Consider the following 21,093-nt stretch of genomic DNA (forward strand, 5'->3'; position numbering starts at 1 on the left):
AAATTTTTTGCGATAGTTTTTTGACATAATAATTGTTTTAAATGTTGCAGCAGGTTTAAGGGATCTATCACTCAAATCGGGCCTCAGTCGCGATACCCAGCCTTACACAGATGTGGAATGTGACTCTCCGACTCTTCTAGCGATAAGAAAAAAAAAACGTCACCAAAATATCTCAAGTACTCACGAACGTGCCGAGGCGAACACTTTACTGAGTAAAAAGTAGTTTTACAAAAACAGCTTCTGTTCCCCGCGTTAGAAAACGGTAAACAATTCAAAATATTTTCATATATATGTATATATATATATATATATATATATATATATATATATATATATATGCATATATATATATGTATGTATATATATATATATATATATATATATATATATATATATGCATATATATGTATATATATATATATATATATATAAAAAAATTCCGTAAACGTTTGAGCTGCCGCCGCAGCTTCAGTGGGCAGTCGGGCGCAGTCACGAGCCGAGGAGGGCGTCGGCGCTGGGAGCCTTGTAGAGGTATTTCCAGATGGCGTAGTAGTGCACGGCGGCAGCGAGCGCCACGAAAACGTGCCAGATGGCGTGAGCGAAGGGGATGACACCGTCACACTTGAAGAAGAACACGCCGAGGCAGTAGATGAGTCCGCCGCAGGCCAGCTCCTGAAGCCCGTCGGTGTTGCTCTGCAGAATAAAGAAAACCTTGTTTTAAAGCTGTGGGACAAAGTAGCAGGTGAGCATTCAGAGCGTGTAAATAAAACTGAAAGTGAAAATTACCATTGACGTCACAACCGACGCCGGGAAAAAGCCCATCGCCAAGTAGAAGGCAAGCTCAACCACTTTATACCTTTTTTTTTTTTTAGAGGGAGGAAAAACAAACATCACATGAGTGATGCAAATGTTATTATCATAAAATATGAATAGTCACATCATTAAAAACCATGGAAATTAAACTTAAGATATACATACGCTTAAGATATACATATGGCTGTCCACATTTCATAAAATCAGAAAAAGGTGAAGGTGATTCTTATCATTTACACTTTACAAGGCCTTTTGCACACCAGACGCAGCATTCACGTCAGCGGAATTGCGACTTTTATTCTTCGTCATGGTGGACGTTTCTGACAAATTCACCACAAGCCGGTAGGAACTCGCGTTGTCATCGCGCTGTAAATCAGTGTAAAAATTGTTTTTTCATAATTTATTTATTTGTTCACATTGCACTCTAGAGCTGAAACAATTAATCGATGATTAAATTAATCAACAACTATTTTGATAATTGAATAATCGGTTTGAAGCTTTTTTCATGATTAAAACAAGATTTCCGATTTTTTTTAAGCTTCTTAAATGTGAACATTTTCTTCATTTCTTTGCTCTGGATAACAAAGAAATCAATAAAAGTGAATCATTTTGGTTTGTGGACAAAACAAGACATTTGAGAACATCTTTTCTAGGTTTGACGAACACCGATCCACATTTTTTAAGGTTTTCTGATAATCTGAACACCAAACGATTAATCGATTAATCGAGAAAATAATCGACAGACTAATCGATAATGAAAATAATCGTTAGTTGCAGCTCTACTGTGCTCGATGTGAGGCTGCGTCCTAATTCACATCTGAGTTATCCACTCCAAAAATTCCCAATTCCTCATGGATATTTTCCATAAAACAACTTGTGTCGACGCAAACTCACTTCTCATGGTAGTTGAAGACGTAGACGGTTCCAGCCGCGGCCATGAGCCACACGAACCAGCGCATGTGCGCCGCCAGAGGTCCCAGTTCACGCAGGTTTAACCTGTGGAGAGACAACACACACACGCACACACACACACACACACACAGACACACACACAGCCGAGGTTACACAACCACCGTATACAGGAAGAGATGAGACAAAAAAAACCAACAACAAAAGACAAAGACACTCACCAAGGTGTGTAAGAGGCAGCGATGAAGAAATAGATGACTACTCTGTCACACATGTGGAAACACTGCTCCATCGACCTGAAACAGGGGGACAAATATTAATAGCCCTGCAGTAAGTCTTAAAACTACCCTACGATATATTATTTACCAACTAGATTGAAGATTTGGAAAACTTCCACTTTATTCCCGTTAATTCCCATAAGCTATCCCTTGTTCTGCTTCTCCTCACCTCATGTGGCTCTTCTTCCAGGTGATGATGTGAAACACAGTGGAGACCAGGAACAGTGCACAGAGGCCCATCCCGTACACCCAGGCCGTGATCCTCTCCCAGCTGTTGTCAGACAGACGGTACAGCGAGGCCATGCCCACGAAGGCCGGCACGATGAGGAGCTGTGGGGACGAAGATCAGAGTCAGCAGCAGATACTTGACACACACACACACACACACACACACACACAGAGCTTCCCAAAGTTCACGTTTCAGTACATACATGTTCAAGCACGACTCGACTCGTTTTTTTTTTTTTACTTCAGCCACTGATTGGTCAGAGAGTGTCGTCACTGAAGAGTCATGAGCACGACGTCCGACACAAGAATCAAAGCGAACAAAGCTGAACTGTAGATCAGTTAAAAACGACTTAAAAATCCTGACAACATATGTTAATCTCCAACATGTCTAAAATGTCAATATCAGAGGAGTCTGATGTATTTAGCAACAGCACTGATGAAAGCATGCGATCGTGAGCCGAATCACGACCACGTTCAGTGGTATTTCAGTTCAGTGAGTGTCAGATGGAGACAACTGATTCTAGGAGTGTGCGATATATATAGCGTCTACGACGGTATCTTAATTGTTGTTTTACGATGTGTGAAATCACAATATCGAGTATGCCAAAATCACTTTTGCAAGAACCAATCACAGCACTCCTTTTGAGAGGCCACATATTCACAACAACAAGCTTACGCAGCTGTGTGTATGGCTGAAGTTAAACATAAGTGAACAAACGGCTACAGTAGATTGTCGTTAGATTTAATAGCTAAACGTGTAGAATATGAAAAGCTTCGCGAGTCAGCGGTCGACCACGACCGGCCAGCTAAGGTACCGACAAGAAAACACACTCGGCAAACTTTGCCGAGCCGAGCCAAGCAGTGCTAGAAAAGCGCCTTGTGTGACACTCACAGCATGGGTGTAGCAGTTTGCAGCATGCTCGTAGCAGGTGGGCTGGTAGCGGCAGTTAGCAGAGGCCCGTCTGTTCATGAACCTGAAACACAACAAAAACAAAACATGTCACTACTATACGTCTCCTCGCGGTGGCGCTGCTCAAATGAATGACGGGCGGAAGTGACCTGGCTGAAGAAAGAGGGATTTTACAGCGGGATGACGGTGGAGAAGGCTACGTTAAAGAGATGCTCCATCCACGTTCAATACATAACACTTTGACCTTTCAATACTGTATGTCGTGAATAAATGGAGGAATCCTGCACTTTAACTTTTCACGTTAACATTTTGTTTAATTCAGTTCAAAGAACTGTTGTATCTAAAGCTGCAACTACGGATTATTTTCATAATTGAGTAACAGCAAACAATGTTAAAAAATGTTTGTCAAACCTGGAAATGATGATGTTCTCGAAGGTCTTAACAAATGATTGAGTTTTAATGATTTCTTTGTTATATGGAGCAAAGAAACGAAGAAAATATTCACATTTAAGAAGCTGAAACGATCAAATCTCGTTTTAATCATGAAAAAATGTTCAAACCGATTAATCGATTATCAAAATAGTTGACGATTAATTTAGTAATCTATTAATAATCGAGTAATTTTTTCAGCTCTAGTTGTATCATATCGTGAGGTACCCTTATTATGAATAAGTGAACTATCCCTGAATTAGGTTGATTATTTTCTATCGAGTAATCGTTTGGTCCATAAAGTGTCAGGAAATGTTGAAAGATGTCGAGTTAAAGGTAATTTCATAGATTTGTGTGATTGAGGAACAACAAAAACAAGTTAATAAATTGTATATTGTCCAGTATATGTTGTTTATACTATTTAATCATTATTTGATGTTGGTTTCCTTTTAGTGTCTGTATGTGAATAACAAGATAATAACTTACTTGAAAAGTGGGGTTAACTATGCAACACATGGCTGCAGACATTTTTGCATTAATACAGTGAATTAATATCTATATTAAAAAAAGTGTCATACGTGGGATTAAGAGGCAAATGATCGGATGTCACTCACCTCTGAAAGCTGTTCACTCTCTTCATTTCACTGCTCAGTGAACCACGGGGAGAAAAGCAGCGAACAAAGGAGCCACAAAGTTCGGCTTTAGTAAAAACTATTCCAAAAATAAAACAAGAACAACCTGCTCTGACAAAGCGAGGGAAACGGAAGGCCTAGCATCAGCTAGCTACGATCACGCTCACGAGCTAACTTTCATTTAAGGCACAAACGCACACTCGGTCCCACTTCTTCTACACAGCCTCCATTTTAGCCTTTTTCTTAGAACCATTTCTGTTTCAGAACCCACTCACTCACTCACTCACTGCCGCTGCTTTAAGCTACAGGTATCCATGAGCACCGGGAAGAGAGGGGGGTGGGGGGTGGCGCAGCCTGGAATGACCCCCGCAAAGCACACACTACAGTCGGGTAATGACGAGCCGGCGTCGCTGCACGCGGAGCCGCTGCTGCTCCACTCGAGTCTGCGTGAACGCCCCGCCCAAAAACTGTCATGAGATGTTGACCGACAGTACATTCAGCCAATCAGCGGCAAAGAGAACCGGCATGCCGGCCAATCATATCAGAGGGGCGGAGTCAATGTTTTTGTATTTACCAATTTATCCATAACTAAAGATTCTTATTGTATCTTTGTGATGTTATTGATTTGATTTAATAAAATAATATATATATTTTTATAATATAAAAACAAACAAAAAGTGTTATATCTACCACTTTTTACAGAAAAAATAAATATATATATGTATATATATATATATATATATATATATATATATACGTACTCGTGCAGTAGCTGCATCTCGGGCTTAAACTGACTCATGCCTCTATGTAAACTCTGGAAGCTGAAGTTTGTGAATTAGGCGTCACTTATATTCTATAATGACCCTGTTTTATTTGTACTTGGAGCATGTATTGGCCAGGCTTCACAAATAAATGAATAAATAAAAGAAAGCAAATGAAATAAAAGATGTTGCTGAGTCACTGATGTTGAAAAGGTCAAAAGAAAACCTGCTGGCCTGGTTTCAACCTGAGCGTTACCTCTGACGTAACTGCTACACTTTGAGACAAGCAGAACGGAATTATTTAATCTCAATCTGACAAAAAAAAACACATGCACGTGCAAAAGCATCCACGGATAAATATAAATATGTGTTCTGGAGCAACATTACTGCTGTGTAACAGTAATAGAGTAATGGAGTAAAGTAAAGGTGGGAAAACCTCACCTTAGATTAGAAGAGGCTTTATGTGAACATGTGACACAGTGCTAAACAGCTTTGTAATTGGTTTTACTCTTGCCTCAATAGTTTTTTACCTCCATGAGCCATAAAATGTCATTTTCATGTTTTAATGATTTATTTCTTATTTGAAGCAAATAAACCAGAAAATATTCAAATTTAAGAAGCTGAAAAATCAAAGAAACATGTTTTTCTTAGTCATTAGTCAAACTAATCAAATTATAATTAATCAAAAATATCCTCATAGTAATGAGTTAAAAAAAAATCATATTACTAGAGATTATAATCCTACATGATTGAGTCCCACATCTTCTCCTTTGACACTTAAGTTGTTGATATTATTAGTTATTTTACTTTATTTTACTTGTTTTTTTTTTACACTGTATGAATGGTATTTATTTATGTACAACCCATATTTAAGGTATTTTAATTTATTGTATTTGTTTTTTTTATTGTATGACTGTTATTTTTACCCATATTGAAGGTATTTTTCATTAATTTTATTAGATTTTATTGGTTTTTTTTATTGTATGATTGTTATTTTTACCCTTACTTAATGTCTTTTTATTTAATTTATTTGTATTTTCATATATATTTTATTGCCTCGTCTGATCTTTTATGTCTTATTTATTATTACAAATAAAGTTGGAATTTTATTTATTGATTGTCAAAGTAAAGAGTGTATTCTTTTATTTTTGTGTTTCTTCACTGTCAGTATAATGAAGCTGAGCAGATGACAGGCTGAGCCTGTAGCGTGCACCACAGTGAGACATGGCTGAGGATTAATGTGTTCACCGAAGCGCAGTCGCCTCCCTGCGCTCACTTTACACCTCAGTGTCACGGACAAGTCGCACTTCTGTGGGGATCGATTTCCTTGGAACAAAACACTGTTTAGCACCAGGAAACTTCTCTCCTTAAATATTTTAACATATTGTCAATAATCAAGGCTACGTGTTGTATCTATTTTGTTCATGTATGGTAAAGTAGCAGCTGTACACCCAGGCCTTTTAAAGTTGTGTAGCTTAAATTTTAAATAAATGGACAAGCATTGTGGGACCTGTGAGTCTGTGAGTGTTTGATTAGCCTCTGCTAAGCTAACTCAACATTCTCATCGCGTATACCCCAAAAAGTTCCAGTACAGTACAATCTCGTCACGATTGCACTTGTTTTGGTCTGACATGATATCTTAAAGGTAAATTTGATTATCGTCAACATACAATCTGATACAAGGGCGGATTTGAACCTCATACTGTGTTGCATAAAATAAAATTGATCGAAGAGTTAGCGTCCTCCCTGAATAAAGACAGACAAATAGAGATGTGGCAGACACAACAAACTTTGTAAACGATCTTTTGTTGTTGAGTTCTGCTCACGCCCCCAATCTCTGTTCAAGTCGCAAACATGTTTAATACTTGCGATTTTGAGCTCATATGACATTTAAATCTCGTCTGTTAATCCCTCACACTCCAGGATATTTTTGGTCAGGTAAAATGTTCAAACCAGCCTCAAATCGGAAAACACCCACGATTGTCGGAAGGGCCTGATCGGGACCAAAATCTGTGAGTGTGGGGCTGGCTTAAGCTAACTCGACCTTCTCAACATGGACCCCCAAAAAGTTACCGTATGTTTCATCACGTTTGCATCTGTTTTGGTCTGAAATTATACCTTTAAGGTATAACTGATTGTCAACATACAATCTGTCTCACGGTCAGCTTTGAGCAAACGTCATCCCTGAGTAAAGACAGAAGAATGGAGATGTGGCAGACGAGGAACCTGCATTACAATTTTATGTAAGACTTTCAAGAAGTGAAGTGTCAAAGTTAAGAGTGCTCAAGACCAGTTACAGTTGACTAGTTAGAGATTTTTAGAGAGAAAATGCTCTTGCAAGAGATGAAAATTCAAGAGTTTCTTGAAAAAAAGAAGAGACTTTGCTCTTCTGATCAAATTACAAAGCTAGTTCCAGCATCAGGGACTTCAATCAAAAGTTGACCACTAATCTTTGATACTTGTGGCTGCAGATCTGGAGCAGTAAACTTTGATTTGATAGAGATAATTTGTGGCAGAAGAGCAAAGTCCAAAGACAACAACACGTGAAACTAGGGCACTGATTTGTTTATATAAAAGCTTAAGTACGCAGAATTTGTCCTCCGTTTCCAGTCCTCTGCATCTGTCTCCGAACTCTACCCTTAAACCCTAAACCACCACTCAACAGAAATGCCCTCTTTACTCCCTGTGCTTTATCAGTTGTGACATTTCCTCTCCAGAGCAGACTGCAGGCTTTGGCTTGAAACCCTTGAGATCAAGAGGGATTTCAGGAGCACACAAACCACATAAAGACACTTACACACTTACCGTCCAAACCTGGTCCTGCGCAGGTCAAATACAAGCATTTTTCCAAGCAAGAAAGTGTAAAAAGAAAATGTATGTATAAAACAAAAAAAAAGAAGTCAATTATGTACAAAGGTGAGTCCTCTGAGTGTCCCTCAGACCATCGTGCTCTTCTTCTCCCTAAAGTCCGAGTGCGTAGGCTCGTGGTACGTCGTGATCATGTTGGTCGTGTCCCACCGTCCCACCGAGGCTGGAGAGCTCTGCATCACCACCAGCCTGATGGGAGACTGGGTTGGCTGCGGGTCCGGGGCGTACTCCTTGGTAGGATCTTTGCCCCGGCAGTCATACATGATACAGGATATCAGGAAGACCAGGAGCAAGATAACGTAGCTGGCGATGAGGATGCAAAGGTTCAAAGTGACGGGGTCGATCTCCTGGTAGTTTTCCAGAAAGCCCATGGTTCCTGCTTCATGCTGTGAGGCCTGAAGGCCTTAGAGAGAACACGCACCGTTAGAGGGAGCGAAGCCTGGGAGAAGGTATCAAAGACCGACAGAGGAACGTTAAACAAGCCTGGGTGACAGGAGGCTTTTCTCCTTCTCTATCCTCTTCAATCTGTCACTCTTTACTCTTCTACTGTCCTCCCCTCCCTCCCTCCCTTCATTCTCTCTTGCTCACCCCCGTCTCCCTCCTCTCCGTTTCAGAGAAGCGCCGTGGATACACGACTTTGAGGTAAAAATACTTTAATCCGTGCTACTCCCTCCAGCCTTGAATTTCTGCGACCAGCGGATCGCTTTAATAACTTAAGCTTCGGCTGTAACTCGGCAAACACTGACAAACTCTGCGTTATGTCATCTGTGAACATTAATTACTGTGTGTTTCGACGTATTTAAGTGCATGTCTCTCTGTGTGTGTGTGTGTGTTAGTGTGTGTATGTGTAGTGTAATCCTAATCTTGATTGTGAGTGGGGATTGACGGGGGAAGCCATCTGGCTAAATTGAGGCCACAGAGCAGGGACAAAAGCGCTATCGTGACTTGCTAACACAGGACATTTTCTTTTTCAAAGCTGCAGAGAGCAACTTTTGTTGATTTTTGTTGTTACACATTACATTAATAATGTACATTACTCATTAAGACCAAAACATTGGTGAGAAAAGAAAAAATAAGAGCTACGTAAATTCAAGAAGTGAAATGTAGACGTTTAAGCGTGCTAAAGACAGCTCAGGGTTAGCAAATTAGTGCTGGCGTTATGAGAAAATGTTCTTGAAAGAGATGATAATTTAAGAGTTTCTTGAAAAAGAGAAGAGACTTCGCAGTTCTGACCATGTTACAAAGCTAGTTCCAGCATCAGGGAACCACAAAACTGTTGTTGAGGTTATTATTCTGTCCCTGTTTGGTCTTCGGGCACAGAAACAGTCTGAAGTCCTATTTTAGTCAAACTTAAATAATTTAAAAAATTGGTTTTCTTAATGTCATGTAGACACAATAGTCTGGCTAAAATCGAGCTAGTCTTAGTCAGACTAACGTACCTGGATAATGTGATTCGATTACTCTTCCATGTACAGTATACGCTTAGTCAGACGCCAGCGTCTTTCTTTGGACAACACAACAACAACAAGAGCCAGTTTTCCAATTCCCTGTCATAGTCAGACTATGACATTAGCTTGATTGTGCATGTAAACATATTGAGTGTGAACTGCTGAACGTTTGAAACATTTTCTTCGCGGTTTGCAGTCGTCTCGCGTCTGTCTGTACGTAAATCACCGGGTGAAACAAGATCTAAACACAGAGAGAATGGATGTGTCTCTAAACTTATTTGACAAAGATTTGAATCAAAAGTTGAATACAACTGTTTTAAGTACAAGTCTGTCTCAAATCTGGTGTAGATTTTTTAGTTTTTTGTTGGACAAACTATCCAAGCGGATTACAGCGACGTTTTTCCTCTGTACACTGGAATCTTGGAATCTTCTTGTGTTATAGTTGATGTGTGGTGATACAGGGAGGGTTAAACAAAACAAACCAACAAAAAACATTGCATGTGTTATAGTGAGTGATGAACAGCAGAGGGCAGCAGTTAGCAATGATGGAGAGCAAAGCCTGAGGCTGAACTTTAACCCAGACTAACACTTCCAAAAGAGTAAGCAGGGAGATTAAGATCCATATAAACACTCTAATCTCATAATGATATTCAAAACATGAAAAAAATACAGAGTTTTATTATAAACAGCTTCAGGTAAATTGAAGCAGAAACGTTAACAATTAAAATTTTTAGGAAATGTAAACCTCTTTCTACAATGTGTTGTTTAATTGTTTATTTCTGTGTTTTTGGAGATCTTGTGAACACATGCTGTCTCTTATCAAATAAACCAATAAAATCAAAATGTATAAAAACTCATTTTAATACTTTTTTCTGTGTATTTTTAACGTGCTTTTTGCACATTGTGATTGTGTTTTCTTATTCTGCCCGCAAGTTTCAAGACAAAATACTTATTTTTCAATAAAACCAACCAGTTCTGACATTTAATGGAGTCGTTTACAGGAGTAAAATAAATGAAATTGAATTAATTCGAGCCTCGGTTGGAACAAGGGCCTTTCTGCATGGAGTTTGCATGTTCTCCCCGTGTGTGCGTGCGTTCTCTCCGGGTTCTCCGGCTTCCTCCCACAGTCCAAAAACATGCAATGTGGAGATTAGGTAAATTGGACACTCTAAATTGACCATGGTGAGTGAGTGTGAGTGTGGGAGTGAATGGTTGTTTGTCTCTATCTGTGTGTGGCCCCTGCGATGGACTGGCGAACTGTCCAGGGTGTACCCCGCCTATCGCCCGATGTAGCTGAGATTGGCACAGCACCCCCCGCGACCCTCTGGTGGAGGATAAAGCGGTAGATGATGACTGACTGACTGACAGTTTCAGGGTCCTGGCTTATTTTAAGTGAACAAAGTCATTGTGAATGTCATCAGAAACACCTGTGCAAAAACAAAATGGCTGCTGCGAAATGACCACCAATCAAAATCCACTGAAATCACCACCTGAATTCACTCAGTCACGATTGGGTGACGCCCCCTTGCCAACTCTATAAAAGTGTTTGCTTCATAATCGTCCACCATTTTGCGACACGACCAAGTACTTTGAGGTCAAAACAAGTCTTCTTGGAAGATGAAAAGAGGCTTTAATCTGCTGCAGCTCTCCTGCACACACACACACACACACACACACACACACACACTTCCTGCCTCCTGGTGTGTAACAGAGAGTGAGCTACAGATTTTCAGCATTATATCTGTGAACCGCAGAGTGACCTCACTCCGGTCCTGATGTTCAGGCCTGTAATCCCCTCTGTGTGTTCAGGAGGAAACTGATGTCAGGAGTGAAAAGGCTTGACCCAATGCCCCCCCCCCCCCCCCCCGGCCCCGTCTGACCTCCTCCACGCAGATCAGAGGCCCGAGTCATGTGACCATGAGAAACGATGACCATGCCATCTGTGCGTCGTCACTGATCCGCGTCCTGCAAACTTTTGTGGTCTGGTAGTTATAGTAGAAAAAGATGATTATTTCAATTTCTTTTAAAGTGTCCACATTATTGTTGGACATGCTGACTCAGCATTCCCTACAAATTAAAAGCAAAAACAGAGAGTCAGAGAAGCAATAATTGACAATGCTGACTCAGCATTCCCAACTAAAATTAAGTATAACAGGAGCGCTGTAGTTGGAAGTGCTGACTCACCATTTTCAACTAAACCAATAGTCGGACATGCTGACTCAGCATTCCCAACTCTTAATACATTGGAAATGCTGACTCACCATTTTCAACCAATCATCAATAAACAGGAAAACAGTATTTGGAAAAGCTGACTCAGCATTCCCAACCAAGAACAAATACAACAGGAACCTTTAGATTCCTAACTAAAAATAATCTATAACAAGATCGCTATGGTTAAATATGCTGACTCACCATTTCCAACTAATATTCAGTAAAACAAGAATGATGTATTTAGACATGCTGACTCAGCATTTGCAACCTAATAATTAATAATAAAAATGGAACGCATTAGTTGGAAAAGTTTTTAGAAGGGTCACACTGTTCATCGATCAATCGAAATAATATAACTGCAATAATTTTACACAGAAAAGGATCAGAATCTTATTGTTTTTGTGTATTTTTATTATGTTTGTGTCATGGACATTCCCTAATATATGTATATATTTATATACAGCTATATATGTATGAATAAAAAGGGCCATTTTGACAGACAGACAGACAGACGACTTTATTAAGTCGTGTGTCTGTGGGTTAGGGTTAGGGTTAGAATAAAAAGGGCCATTTTATCGCATACCAGGTGTGATTGTACGATTATATTCAAAAATCAACAGAGAAAAGAGGACAATAATCAGTTTTCGCAGATTTAAAGCTCTAAAAACGGATGATTCTGTCCTGGGAATGTTTGTATTGTGGCGTCAGAGAATGATTAGCTCAGAGTTTTGTCTCTGTGTGTGTGTGTGTGTGTGTGTGTGTGTGTACACTTGACTTCTTGGGTGGAGTTTCTCCTGCTTATATCTTGGAGATATAGATCTTCTTCCCCACAGGCCAGACTCTGGTGCCAGTGAGTCCAGCAGAGAGACACAGAGACAGAGACAGAGCGATGGCTCAGGATGTTTTTCAGATCTTTGTGGATGAGGATGTTGAGAGTTTGCTTCTTGTTTTGTGTTCATCATCCTCTGTCTCTCAGGGGGCCTGAGGGCCTCTGAGGGGCCACACCTGCTGTTTGTTCATTTTACCAGCGTGAAGCTCGGGGTCTCGCTGCGTTGGCGCTGACTCTCCATCAGAAACATGTGAAACATGTCGACCTCCACCTCTGCTCTGTTCTCCCTCCATCAAACGTCTCCAAAAACAAATGTGGAGCAAGAATCAAGTGTGTGACGGCTAACACTTGTGCTAGTGTTAGCATTGCTAAAATTGCTAACTGAACTTTTAACATATTTGTTTTTGTCCACATTGTTTATTTCTCTTCTGATTGGACAGCAAAGGCTTTACAGTGACTGTTATATCGCCACCTGGTGGCTCGGCATCACTTAACAGTGGGTGTTTGTGTGGGGAGCTTAGCTGCAGGATATGCTGACTCGGCGTTCCCAACTCATAAAACATTTAACAGGAAAACAATCGATGGACATGCAGAGTCAGCATTCCCAATTTGTAGTAAATTAGTTGGACTTTTCTTGTTTTATATTATTATTATCTTTAAAGTATTTTCAGTTTTATAAATACCTAACTATGTGTGGACTCAGCCTGGCATGCAAACCAGTGCAGTCGCCCCCTAGTGGCCATTTTAAAGGTACCTCCTGCCTGATTAACAGAAGTGCTGCCATGCTGTACTGAAGAAGAGCTGAAAGCAGCAAATCAAGTGAAAATGTAGACTAATTTTCTCATAAACTTGTATTCGAACTAGTGGAGTCGCCCCCTAATGGCCATTCTAGAGAATACAAGTGTAGCACACTGACACATTGGCTTCATTTTCTGAACCCAGAGACTAAAAACCAACAAAACCCCTTTGATTACAAGAGGAAATGTAAACCACGTGAATTGAAAATAATTTAAATATTATTAAAAAAAAATAATAATAAAAAATAAATAAATAATAATAATAGTAATATAGTAATAATGAAATAATGACAGTAAAATAAAGCACTGAGCAGACTCCTGTTGTTCTAATGGACAGAATATGTGGTTCAGTTCGAACTGGCCTGTGCAGGACAGATCCAGGGGGAGGTGGGAGAGGAGAGAAGGGAAGGGGGGGGAGAGTTGGGGGACGAGGAGGACGGGGGTGGGCGGGTTAACGTGATCCTCCGTCTCCTTTGTGTCTTCAGACTGTTTGAGTTACTGCGGAGACGTTCCATGAGGTCAGCAAAGGAGGTGCTGTTACACAACCATGCAGGAGACAGCTGAGACAAACCCCTGCTGCGTCCGTCCTCTGCAGAGACACTGTGTCTTACTACACGTCTGTCACTGGGAGACAACTTTATCTCACTGTTTCTCTTCATTTAGTCACAGACTGTTGATTATAATATTGGTTGGATTTGATGAAGTCGATTAAACCCACACTGAGAACGACATTTTCAACTTTTCTTCAGCCTTTTCTTTCCCCCCAATTGATCCGACTTTATTTATATAAAATATCTGATACAAGTGAATAAAACAAAACCACACATTCTACAATTAAATAAGTGAAATAAGCTCAAATATAACAACAGATGTTGATTATAAATGTGAAATATGAAAACTGCGTAAGATAATTGTGATATATTATCAATGACTGATTGTGGCAGGTGATGAAAGGGTGAAATAAAGAGAGGAATAAACAAATAAAGTTCTTTTTTTAATATAGAGTAAACACTGAAAAACTTGGAAAAACAATTTCCCTTAAGGATGAAACTGACTTGTGTACGGGTCAAATGTGTGTGTGTGTGTGTGTGTGTGTGTGTGAGACAGAGACACAGAGAGACCTTCCCTTCCTGAGTGTTGGACTGTTTATGTTAGAGTCATCAGCGTCTCTTCTTCTGGGTGTAGGAAACCTGCTCCTCCCAGAATCAAGCGTTTCCTCTCCTCAAGTATCTATCTATCTATCTATCTATCTATCTATCTATCTATCGAGGGATGCTCATGAGCTAATCCAAGGTTAATTTTCGGGGACAACAAGCAAAAAAATAGATATCTGCTCCGTTTTCCTGAATCAATTCAAGCAAACCAACACAGTCCCCTAATGAATTAAAAAGCATTTACAGTTATGTTTCATAGAGAAATAAAATGTTATTTATGTCATAAAATGTCTACAGATATGCGTATAAACTACTGAATGAATCGTCAACTATTGTGATCCTCGACTATTTGGTTAATAGGTTTTTTTTTTTTTCAATAATTAAAACAGGTTTTCAGATTTTTCAACGTTAAATATGAATATTTTCTGTTTTCTTTGTCTCAACATGACAAAGAAATCATTTAAACTGAATCAGTTTGGTTTGTGGACGAAACAAGACATTTGAGAACTTCGTCATTTCCAACATTTTTCAACATTTTCTAACATTTTACTGACCAGACAAGTACGATTATGAAATTATCAAAACAATAGTTAGTTGCAGCCCTTATATAAACCTAACAATATTGTCCACAGTGATGCTGGTTGCACGCACTCTACATTTATTACTTTGCACTTTTGCTTCACAAAAAAGCCATCGTTTGTGTTTTGAGTTTTTAAGCTGTGCAGTTTGATCTGCCACATGGAGGGAAAACGAAGACGAAAGTCGCCCCTAAACTTGAGTGAAGGTGTTAACGGGAGCGTCGGTGTGGATAAATACGGCCACGCAGGTTCCAGTTTATGGCTCAGCATCAGATTTCCATCTTTGACATCACACGATGAAATCACCACTGCAAAACTAGAAGGATGTTGCTGTCCATCTGGCAAGTGCAGGAATGAAGAATTTAGGACATCTCTTGGTTCTCTTTGAAGGTGGCGTGAAGCCATCACCATGAATCCAGAAGACAAAATGTGATTAGACGACAAATCCTAGTCAAATCTGGACACTGACATTGACAGATTATTCCCTGTTGTCCACTATTGATTGGTTATGGGTTACTCATGGTCCATTGTGCATGTACTACTTTATATTGTACTATATTCATACAGAAACTCAAACAGGCTGATATTAAATTGGAACTCTACTCGAGCTGGGAAGAGGATGTTGTTGTGTGATGATCTAGAAACTCTAGAAACACCTGACTATGGAGAGAGTGAAGGAGTGATTTTTCAGGGTTAATGTGACTTGAAATTCGAGGAAGTTTCAGCTCAACTGTTCACATGAAAAGGAAACCGAGTGCTGTGAAGAAGAAGCTACTTCCCATGACATCATTGTGTTTGTTAAATGACCTCGGCGGGCAATGTGTCAGTCAGACACACCTTCTTATTTCCTCCCTGACGGAGTCACTCAAACCTATTTACTTAATTCCCTGAAACAATGTGTGGTCAACTGAGAACATTGTCCAAACACGACTTAATCCCATTTTATTTTCCATTCTTTCAATTGTTTGTGCATTTCACGCGTTATCACGGCTTTCTTTTACTCTACTTTTAATCTACTTTATGAAATGTATTGAAAAGATAATAATGTACTACAACAGACAATGCCAAGAGCATCATTGAAATACTTTTTATTTAAATGTAATTTATTTATTTCCCTTTTATTTGGGGTTTTAACATGTTTTTAAAACTGCGTCATCTTTTCTTACATGTTTTAAAACGGTGTTTTAAATCAGCCCAAAAACAATTTAACAATTACACAAAGTAGCAGTTAGTAATTAGCTAACTAACATAACTAACAAACACAGCCCTAAATTTACTCTGCTTATAAAATGTACATGCAAATAAATGTACACACACACACACATATATATATAATGAATAGCAATGTTTGGAACTGAGCATCATTTAAATACTTAAAGCCAGCTAAACATACTGTATAGCATGTTCTAAAACAAGTGGAATCAACAAACAACAAGTAGAATCACGATTAGCTAACTAGCATAGCTAGTCAGCTAAACATACTGTACGGCATGTTCTAAAACAAGTAGAATCATGATTAGCTAACTAGCATAGCTAGTCAGCTAAACATACTGTACAGCATGTTCTAAAACAAGTAGAATCACAATTAGCTAACTAGCATAGCTAGCTGCTTAATTGTACTTCGTTTTTTGTCTTCAACAGAATAAAGTCAAAAGTGGGCAAAGATTTTTAGTTTTACTTTCGTTAATTTTAGTTTAATGAACACCGGCTAACACCGATGTGTTCCATTCAACTCTGAAAATGTTTTACCCTGAAAGTTTTAACATTCACAACACACTCAACAACAGCACTTGCCGTTTATGTGACCAGTGACGCAGTTTTCGATTGCTCAACGTTGCCTTTGTCAGAGCAGATTTATGAAACTGCCCAGTTGAAGACATAATTCTGCCTCGTAGGAGCAAATCTTTGGCTAATAAATCCTCCTGTGGGTCTGTTTCTCAACTTCTTTGAGTGAAAGCTGTGGCTTTCTCAGAAATTATTTCAGAAGAGCAGGACAGAGGGTCAAAATAACAAATGACTTTAACTTTCCTCCACACTGACCAATTTTACAATGTTTTTCATCTAAAAGCCTCATAAACCTCACACCTTTGGTGTTTTCAGTCACATAAATGACGATAAAATGAATGTTAGTCTTACCAGCTAGCACAACTTTTTTTGTGTGAGAAACCTAAAGAGAAAAAAAATAGTAATCCCCATTTTCATAGAATTTTCAGCAGTTTATTCTTTGTCATGAAAAGGAACAATTTCATCAATTTAGCATAAGCACAGTTTCATTGCTGGTAATATTGTTGCGTTGTTGAAATGAAGATCAAGATTCTTGAATTGTTGTTGAGAAATCAATTGGTTATTCTCAAATGAATTAAGTTACATCAAACTAAAGTTAGCAAGTAATATAAGCTTTATTTATGCCCTTGAAATGCACACGTTAGTCAGTAGGTGATACACTGCTTTTTAAAAAAAGGTATAATGAAAAAAATGGTCACAATTTGTTTTTTTTGTTAATATAAGAGTAGTTATATTAGACCAAAGGCCTCAAACTTGCGGCCCATGGGCCACATATGGCCCCCCAATCCATGTCATGCGGCCTACCATCTAACTGGACTTAGTAGTTTTTATTGCAAACTTTATATCATTACAAATCTGAGCAGGATGGGGTGGACCCCTACCTGGTGGACTGGATCTCCGACTACCTCCCTGGCAGGCCACAGTACGTCAGGCTGAAGAACACCATGTCTGACACTGTGGTCAGCAACACTGGAGCCCCCCAGGGCACAGTGCTGGTCCCTGTTCTCTTTACCCTGTACACCTCAGACTTCTACGGCGACGACACAGCCATAGTTGGGTGCTTCAGGGATGACAGAGAGGAGGAGTATCGGAGACTGGTGGGGGACTTTGCCACATGGTGCCACACTAACACTTCTAAGACTGAGCTGGTCATTAACTTTGGGAGGTCCAGAACCAAGGAGGCTGTGGACTCTTATAAATACTTTTTATGGCTGTGGCTGGATAATAAACTGGATCGGACAACACACACCAGTCACCTGTATGGGAAGACACAAAGCAGGCTGGACTTCCAAAGGAGACTGCGGTCTGTCAACATCTGCAGCAAACTGCTGTGGATGTTTTACCAGTCTGTGGTTGCCAGTGTCCTCTTTTACACTGTGGTGTGCTGGGGGGGGCAGCATATCCAAGAAGGACACATCCAGTGACAGTGGCAGACTTGAGGACACTGGACAAACTGCAGGATATTATGGACAATGCCTGCACACCGTCATCATCAACTAGAGGAGCCTGTTCAGTACTGCTTCTTCCCAAGTGTAGAACCAACGGACTTTTAATTTTACAATCCTATCACCCACTCTGACTAAACTGGGTTTTTTTTTTACCCCCAAAAAGTTGGCCTTTTCCCCACTTGACGGTCTCCTCTCATTCATCATCGCAGTATCATGTCACTCCTCCTCAGTTTGGACGCTGAGTTAGAGGCTGACTCATGCAGTTTCTCCATCTCTTTCCTCATCGCGTGTGCGTCAGAGGTGACATTCCTGAGAAAATCTAAACAAACCCGTGAGTTTGTTCCTTGCACATATGGACTCAATCATTCCTGATACATGATGAGACCAGCAGTACAACAGCAGGGTGTGAGCTTTTCTTCCGTGCTCCGTCTTCTTTTTTCTCTTGGTCTCACAAAGCTTGTCATTCGTCAGAGGAACCAGAAGAAGCTGTGAATTTTAGAATAGTTCAAAAAAGGTGTGGATGTTGGCTGGAGCTTGGAGTGATGGAGGGAATTTGTGTCAATAAATTCAAGCTGTTGGTCGCACTTTATTTTGAACAGTTAGCTTAGCATTAGCCACAGGGGAGTAGCAGACAGTAGTGTAATGCTGTGTTCACACCGAACGCAATTTGTCGCGACGCTATTGGTTCCCCTTGAAGGTGCCATGAAGCCATCACCATCAATCCAGAAAACAAAACATGATAAGTCGACAAATACAAACACTGACATGGACAGTGTTTGGACATTTCCCTGTTGTCCACTCTTGACAATACACTCAATAATGGAGTGTTCCACTTGTTTCTGACATGGGATTCCAAGATGGTTGGCAAGTTAACTGCGCTTCTGTCATATTTGTTTCACAGTAAATCAATCGTACACATATAGGTTGTGACAAATTAACATTAAGGGAATGTTCTGGGAACCTTTAGTGAACGTTCTCTAAAGGTTGTATGAAGGTTGTGACAAAGTGGTTATGGGAACATGGCGTGCAAATCAAAAATCGCATCTTTGCGTGACAAATTCGTGCCACGTCCAGTGTGAACAAACGCAGACTCCTGTGAGTAACACACGTTAACATGAAGGAGCCCGTGACCGCAGCTTCATGAGTCATGTGATTTAATGTCCACTGTCTAAGAATTGGTGACATCTATTGGTGGAAACGCAGAATGCAACACATGGACGACTCACCGCTCTTTCTTAAGCTCGTCATGGAACTGTGTGGGGCCTTCCGCGATTGCCTCCTCCCATCTTTGCTTGAAGTTCTTGTGGGTGGAGCAGCGACGACTTTTTTTTGGTGTTGTACATTTCTTGCTTCCTGTTCAAAATGGCGCGCAAGATGGCAGCCTTGCGAGGCCCTTGCCTAAAATGTATTTAGAAGGCTTATTCTACGGCAACAACTATTTTTATTTATAATAAAGGATATTCTATTGAAACTTGGTTTGTTGTAGACAACAGTGTATTTGTGGGTAAATTGAGTTGAACAGAGACACAACAAAAGACTTAAAGCTGTGAAATATCGGCACTAATATTGTTATTGTGATTTTTAACCCATTTTAAGATAATATCACCCGTTAGATGCTCAGTGGCCCTCAGGTCATTTGAGTTTATGACCCCTGACCTGAAGCTTCTCTGGGGTTTAGCAGCTCCAGTTCTTCTTGGCTTGTTTGTTTAATTCAAAGCACAAAATTCGACTTCCATAAAGCAAGGATCACATAAAAAAAGCTTTATTGCATCCCTATGATCATCTCTTTAGTAATATGGAAGAGGGGGGGAAAAAGGTTTCAAAAGAAAAGGGAGGAGCTGGTCAGGAAAAGCTGTCTCTTTATTATGGAATGAGAAATGAGGGCGAACCGAGCCGCCTGCTCCTCTGAGACTGTGGTCAGCCAACACTTCAGTCACTCTGGGAAACCACTGGCAGCACATGAAAGAGTCAAAGACAGAGGCTGTCGTGCCGAGTCACTGTCACACTGTAAAATAGTGTTGTTGTTAGGAGGCTCTTGGTTCACGGCCATAAATGCTGTTGTTCTGCACTTTTATATGAACTTCTTACTGGGAGAGGTTTCCCCAACAAAAAAAACCATAAAAACCACATAAAAGAAGACATGAAGTACTGCAGCCGTGAATGAAATAACATATTTGATATGGTGTCTTATCTGCCTTGTAGGAGAATAAAATTGCTACAAAATTCAAACATTTGTCCCCAAAAAAATTAAAAGATTTAGTCGCATGAATGTCGTGAACGAGCAGATTACGATGTGTGACAAGTGGGAGACGATGATATGATCATAACAATTAGAAAAAAACAAGTTGGTAAATGCTGACTCAGCATTCCCAATGAATTAAAAAGGTAGTATAAAACAAAATGAATGCTGTCTCGTTAACTCTGGTTAAGAAGTCGGAGGAAACTATGACAGCAAACGGATGTTGGACTTTTTGAAGCAGGTCAAATGAAACACACCTGTGTGTCGGCTCAGATCACGCTCACTGAGGTGAAGCTCATTATGTGGATTTGGAACAGTCTTGCTGAAGTCTGGAATTTCACACTGGTGTTTGAGACCGTTTTTGATCGGCTCTGTCGTCGCTTTGAAATAATTTTCTTCTAACAATTTCAACATTTCCCTTTTCTTTCCTCCCTGCCTTGCGGACTTTTTCTGGTTTGTCTCCATTTCTTTCTTTTCTTCATATTGATCTCAGCCTCTTTCATGCCTTCCTCCCATTATTTATTCCATCATTTCCTTCTTTCCCCGCAGACTTTTTGACTTTGCTGTCTTCCCTCCAGCTATCGTTGTACTTCCCTCTGTCCTTCTTTCATTATCCCAATTCTTTCTTTATTTCTTAGCCTGTTTCATCTGTCCTTTCTTTCTTTTTTCTTTCTTTCTCCATCTCTTCTTTCATCTGTCATCTTCTTTCTTTCTTGACCCCCCATGTCCTTCATTTGCTCCTTTTATCCCTCCATCTTATTATTTTCTTCTTAAAC

General features: G+C 39.9%; 2 protein-coding genes across 3 annotated transcripts; both read right to left on the minus strand.

Moving 5' to 3' along the window:
• Window positions 1–406: 406 nt before the first annotated feature.
• On the minus strand, window positions 407–7,890 carry mmd (monocyte to macrophage differentiation-associated). Of its 2 annotated transcripts, none has more exons than XM_058652727.1 (7): window positions 7,766–7,890; window positions 3,121–3,202; window positions 2,170–2,330; window positions 1,944–2,018; window positions 1,708–1,809; window positions 787–856; window positions 407–693 (listed from the first exon to the last, which is right to left on the minus strand). In XM_058652727.1, the coding sequence occupies exons 1-7, from the start codon at window positions 7,801–7,803 to the stop codon at window positions 490–492; spliced, it is 732 nt and encodes a 243-aa protein (XP_058508710.1). In that variant the 5' UTR covers window positions 7,804–7,890; the 3' UTR covers window positions 407–489. The 2 variants fall into 2 exon arrangements, with proteins under 2 accessions (XP_058508710.1, XP_058508712.1); XM_058652729.1 differs by lacking the exon at window positions 7,766–7,890 and adding an exon at window positions 4,182–4,748 and having other exon boundaries at window positions 408–693.
• On the minus strand, window positions 7,805–8,330 carry LOC131474977 (small integral membrane protein 36-like). Its single transcript, XM_058652732.1, has one exon. The coding sequence runs from the start codon at window positions 8,197–8,199 to the stop codon at window positions 7,897–7,899; it is 303 nt and encodes a 100-aa protein (XP_058508715.1). The 5' UTR covers window positions 8,200–8,330; the 3' UTR covers window positions 7,805–7,896.
• Window positions 8,331–21,093: the final 12,763 nt, after the last annotated feature.

The sequence above is a fragment of the Solea solea genome, chromosome 16, assembly GCF_958295425.1.
Source record: "Solea solea chromosome 16, fSolSol10.1, whole genome shotgun sequence".
Taxonomy (NCBI): domain Eukaryota; kingdom Metazoa; phylum Chordata; class Actinopteri; order Pleuronectiformes; family Soleidae; genus Solea; species Solea solea.